The sequence below is a fragment of the Oxyura jamaicensis genome, unplaced genomic scaffold, assembly GCF_011077185.1.
Source record: "Oxyura jamaicensis isolate SHBP4307 breed ruddy duck unplaced genomic scaffold, BPBGC_Ojam_1.0 oxyUn_random_OJ63, whole genome shotgun sequence".
NCBI classification, from domain to species: Eukaryota; Metazoa; Chordata; class Aves; order Anseriformes; family Anatidae; genus Oxyura; species Oxyura jamaicensis.
The window spans coordinates 1178-5229 of NW_023305648.1; the positions used below are offsets into that span (position 1 = coordinate 1178).

Here is a 4052-nt window from a genome sequence, read left to right on the forward strand (position 1 = left end):
GGGCCCGGCTCCCTCCTCCCCCCGGGTTTCGCTTGGCAGCGGCTCGGGGAGCAAAGTGCAGGCGGCTCCGGGCCCGGGCGGTTTCGGTTCCCGGTGACGGCGGCCGGCCCGGCCTCTCCCATGCCGTGACTCACGGCCCCGAACCCGGCCTCGCACCGGGCTCTTTCTCCGGCCCCACCGGCGAGGTCCCGGCGTGGGGCTCCGGTGAGCGGCCTCGACCACCGGGAAGTGGAGGTCGGAGACGAGCCGGGAGACCCGGGCTCGGCTCGGCCCCGTTTACACCGCGGGTGGCCGGCCGTGCCGGGGGAAGCGGGCTTTGTTCGGACCCGGTGTGCAAGGGCGGGCGTGCACACGCGTGCCAGGCCGGGGTGTGTGTGTGTGTGCACGTGTGTGCACCAGGGCAGGGAGTTACGAAACACCCCCGGGGCTGCCCCCGGTCGGTTTCCTGCGAAACCAGGAGGGCCGAGCGGAGGTGAGGCCGCAGCAGGTAGGACAGGATTTTCCAGCTGAGGCCGTGCCACAACGCGGCGGTGTCACCTCTGCCCCAGGACTCCCGGTGTCACCTCTGCCCCAGGACTCCCGGTGTCACCTCTGCCCTAGGGCTCCCGCTGACCTCTGGCGGAGGCGGCTTCGGTGTCACCGGGCGGCCACGGAGTTGGGGGGGGGGGGAACACAGCAGTGCCGGGGACCCCGTCCCGCTGTCCCGCGGCTGGTCCCGGTGTGAGCCGTTGGCAGCCGGCCCGGCAGCGGGTCCCTGCGCTGATAAACCCCGCGGTGCCGGGGTCGGGAGGTGCTGTTAAAGGCTAACTGAGGCTGGGAACTGATTAACGAGCCGAGGGAAACAGCCGGGGCTGAGAGGAGGAGGAAGAGGAGGGGGAGGAAGGGAGGGAGGGAGCCCGGCCTCACCGCAGGGTGCCTCCAGCCGTGTCGCCTGGCCGTGGGCCCCTCGGTGCCTGCGCCACCAGCTGGGGACAGGGACGGGTCCCCAAATTCTGGCAGGGCTCCGCAGGCCCCGGCACGGCTCCGGCATCCCTCAGGACCCGGGCTCCTCCTGGCGCCTCCCGCGTGTCTCAGACGCGTCCCTTCCTCCTGCAGGGTCCCTGGTGGGCGCCCAAGTGACCTCCGAGACGAAGCAAGTGCCTGAGAACAGCGGTGAGTGCCTGGCTCCGGCCCCCAGAGCGCCCTTCCCTGCTGCCCCCCGCACCGGGGCTTCCCCCATCAGCCCGTCCTGGGCGCCTGCTTTGGGGCTGAGGCACCCGGCATCCCCCCGAGCACCCCGGCTCCAGCCGACGAGGGAGTCCCCCGGGCTCTCGGGGTGCTCCGCCTGCAGCCAGGGCGGATTCCCTGTGCCGGGGGGGGGGGCTCCGGGGGCTGCCGCCCCCCAGCTCAGCGCCGTCTCTGCCCCGCAGCCGTGGATATGCCCTGCACGGCGTACAAGTACAGCACGAGCAGCCCCCGCATCGAGTGGAAGTTCCAGAAGGGCACCTCGCTGGTGCTGCTTTACTACGGGAACGAGCTCACCGGTACGTGTGGTCCCCCCCCCCCCAGCCCCTCAATCCCTTCCCTTGGGGGTTTTTATCAGCGGTGAGGCCGCGGCGTCCCGTCCGTCGGCTGCCCCCCGAGCCCCCTCCTCTCTCCGCAGAGCCCTACAGAAACCGCGTCCAGTTCTCCCCCACCAACATCCGCTTCAGCACGGTGACGCGGGAGGACACGGGGAAGTACATCTGCGAGGTGGTGGAGGGCAGCCAGATCTCCAAATCCGAAGTCAACCTCATCGTCCAAGGTGCGTCCCCGCGTCCTCGTGCTGCCGGCCCGCCTGTCCCCGAGAGCCTTTCGTGTCCCCCCGCCCCCCATCCCTGTCCCCGCTGCGCCCCGCGGGAGCCAGCTGGGGGAGGCGTGCTGGAGCTGCCCTCCCGTGTTGGGGTTCGGGTGAGCCCCCCAGGTTTGAGGAGCCCTAAGGCCCCCTCGAGCCCCGGGGAGGGTGTTACCAGCTGGGGCACTGCGTGTAGGGGCGGCCACCGGGCTCCTCGTGGTGGCTTCAGGGGACGCTGCTTTCTGGTGGCATCTGGGGCTGGCTCCGCCAGGTGCCCCCAGCACCGGGGCTCTCCTCCGGCTGGTGTTTCCCCGTGAGACGCCTGCTCGGGGCAGGCAGGGGAGGTGAGAGCGGCCGTGCCCTGCTCGGGGTGGAACCGAGCTCTTCTTTCCCTCGCCGCGCTCCCGCAGTGCCTCCCTCCAAGCCGGTGGCCCACGTCCCCACCTCGGCCACCATCGGCAGCAAGGCCGTGCTGCGCTGCACCGAGACGGACGGCTCCCCGCCACCCACCTTCCGCTGGTACCGGGACACCATGCTGATGCCCAGCGACCCCAAAACCAGCCTGACGTTCAGGAACTCCTCCTACACGCTGGATTCCACCACCGGGGAGCTGGTGAGTGCCGGGCGCCCGGCACGCGGGGACCCCCAGCCTCCGCAGCCACGCTTCTCATTCGTCTCCTCTCCCACCCAGACCTTCGAGCCCGTCAGCAGCTTCGACACCGGTGACTACTACTGCGAGGCCTCGAACAACGTGGGCTCCCCCCAGAAATCCGACGTCGTGCACATGGAAGCCAGTAAGGAGCAGGGCAGGAGGCCGGGGCGGTGCGGGGCTGCTCCAGGCTCCGCTCGGCTGCGTCTGGCGCGAGTCACGTTCCGGGGAAAACAGCGCCCGGTTGTGTGTCAACCTGTTACCCTCCAGCCTTCAGGGTTCAAAGGAATGCTAATTAGCTGCACTGTTAATGACCCTGCTGTTTGCTCTCCAGCAGCATGGGTTGAAACAAGTCCTGGGAGTGATGCTGTGGAGGTGGGAGGGAGGAGAAGCTGCCCTTGGAGGTGTTAAAACGCAGCTGGAGCTGGCCGGGGCAGCCCGGTCCCCGTGCGAGCCAGGCCCAGCTTCGACGCTGGCCTGCGTTTGGACCGAGGCTCCCCTCCGAGCCCCATCACACCCCTCTGACGGGGGGCCCCCACCCTTTGGGCTGGGTTTGTGGGTGTCGAGCTGGGGGTTTGTGCCCGGGCTGGCGTCCAGCAGCCCCCCGACAGCCTCTCCCCCCCCCCGTCTCTCACCAGACGAAGTCAACGTGGGCGGCATCGTGGCGGCGGTGGTGGTGCTGCTGATGGTGCTGGCGCTCATCGCCTTCGGGATCTGGTTCGCCTACAGCCGGGGCTTCTTCAGCAGTGAGTACCGCGCCGCGCAGCCGTCCCCGGGGCTCGCTCGCCCCTGTGCCGGCGCCGTTTTCCCCGCAGGCCCCTAACGTCCCTGTCCCGTCTCTTTCATTTCAGAGAGAAAAGAGTAAGTGAGCCCGGATCGCCGCCGCCCCCGACCAGTCCCTGTCCTCCCTGCTCCCCATCCGGAGCAGGCGGGTGGCTGGGACCGTGCCCTGGTGTCAGCGGGTGCCTGGGGGGGGGGGCAGCGCTGTGGGCAGCGTGTCGTCCCCCCCCCTAACGCGCTCTCTTTCTGCAGCACCACCAGCAAGAAGGTCATTTACAGCCAGCCCTCGCACCGCAGCGAGGTGAGGACGCCGTGCCCCGGCGGGGGGCACAGAGCGTGATGGGAGCGCGGTGCCATCCCCCGGGGGGGGGGGTTGTCCCCCCTGGGGGGGGGTCATGTCCCTCGTGGGGGGGCCCTCAAAACGCCAAGTGGTGCCCAGCCACGGGTCTGACGGCCCAAAGGGGCAAGCGGGGACCCCGGTGCCACCCTGACCTCGCGGGCCGGTGCCACCGCTGTCCTCGGCAGCGCCTGTCTCTGCCCTGTTTGGAGCGAGCTGGGGACCTTGGGCCGCCCTCGGGACGGCGGCGAAGCCTCCAGCCTCCCGCAGCAGCCGGAGATCGGCGCCCATGGGCTTTGCTGGCCACCCGAATCGGTTCCCAGGGAGACCGGCTCCTGCGGGCGCTTGTCATGCAAAGCGGAGAGGGGGCAGCCGCACGCCCCGTGCAGGGACAAAGCGGCTCTGGGGCGGGCGGGGGGGGGGGGGGCTCCATCACTCGTCCGGGGGCTTTCCATTGCTCAGGACGCCGGGGT

General features: G+C 70.3%; 1 protein-coding gene across 1 annotated transcript; it reads left to right on the plus strand.

Moving 5' to 3' along the window:
• Positions 1-240: 240 nt before the first annotated feature.
• On the plus strand, positions 241-3612 carry F11R (F11 receptor). Its single transcript, XM_035313422.1, has 10 exons — positions 241-252; positions 295-329; positions 1096-1152; positions 1410-1523; positions 1643-1783; positions 2224-2426; positions 2505-2607; positions 3101-3208; positions 3314-3323; positions 3495-3612. Exons 4-10 carry the CDS (start codon positions 1418-1420, stop codon positions 3580-3582), a joined length of 759 nt encoding a protein of 252 aa, XP_035169313.1. The 5' UTR covers positions 241-252; positions 295-329; positions 1096-1152; positions 1410-1417; the 3' UTR covers positions 3583-3612.
• Positions 3613-4052: the final 440 nt, after the last annotated feature.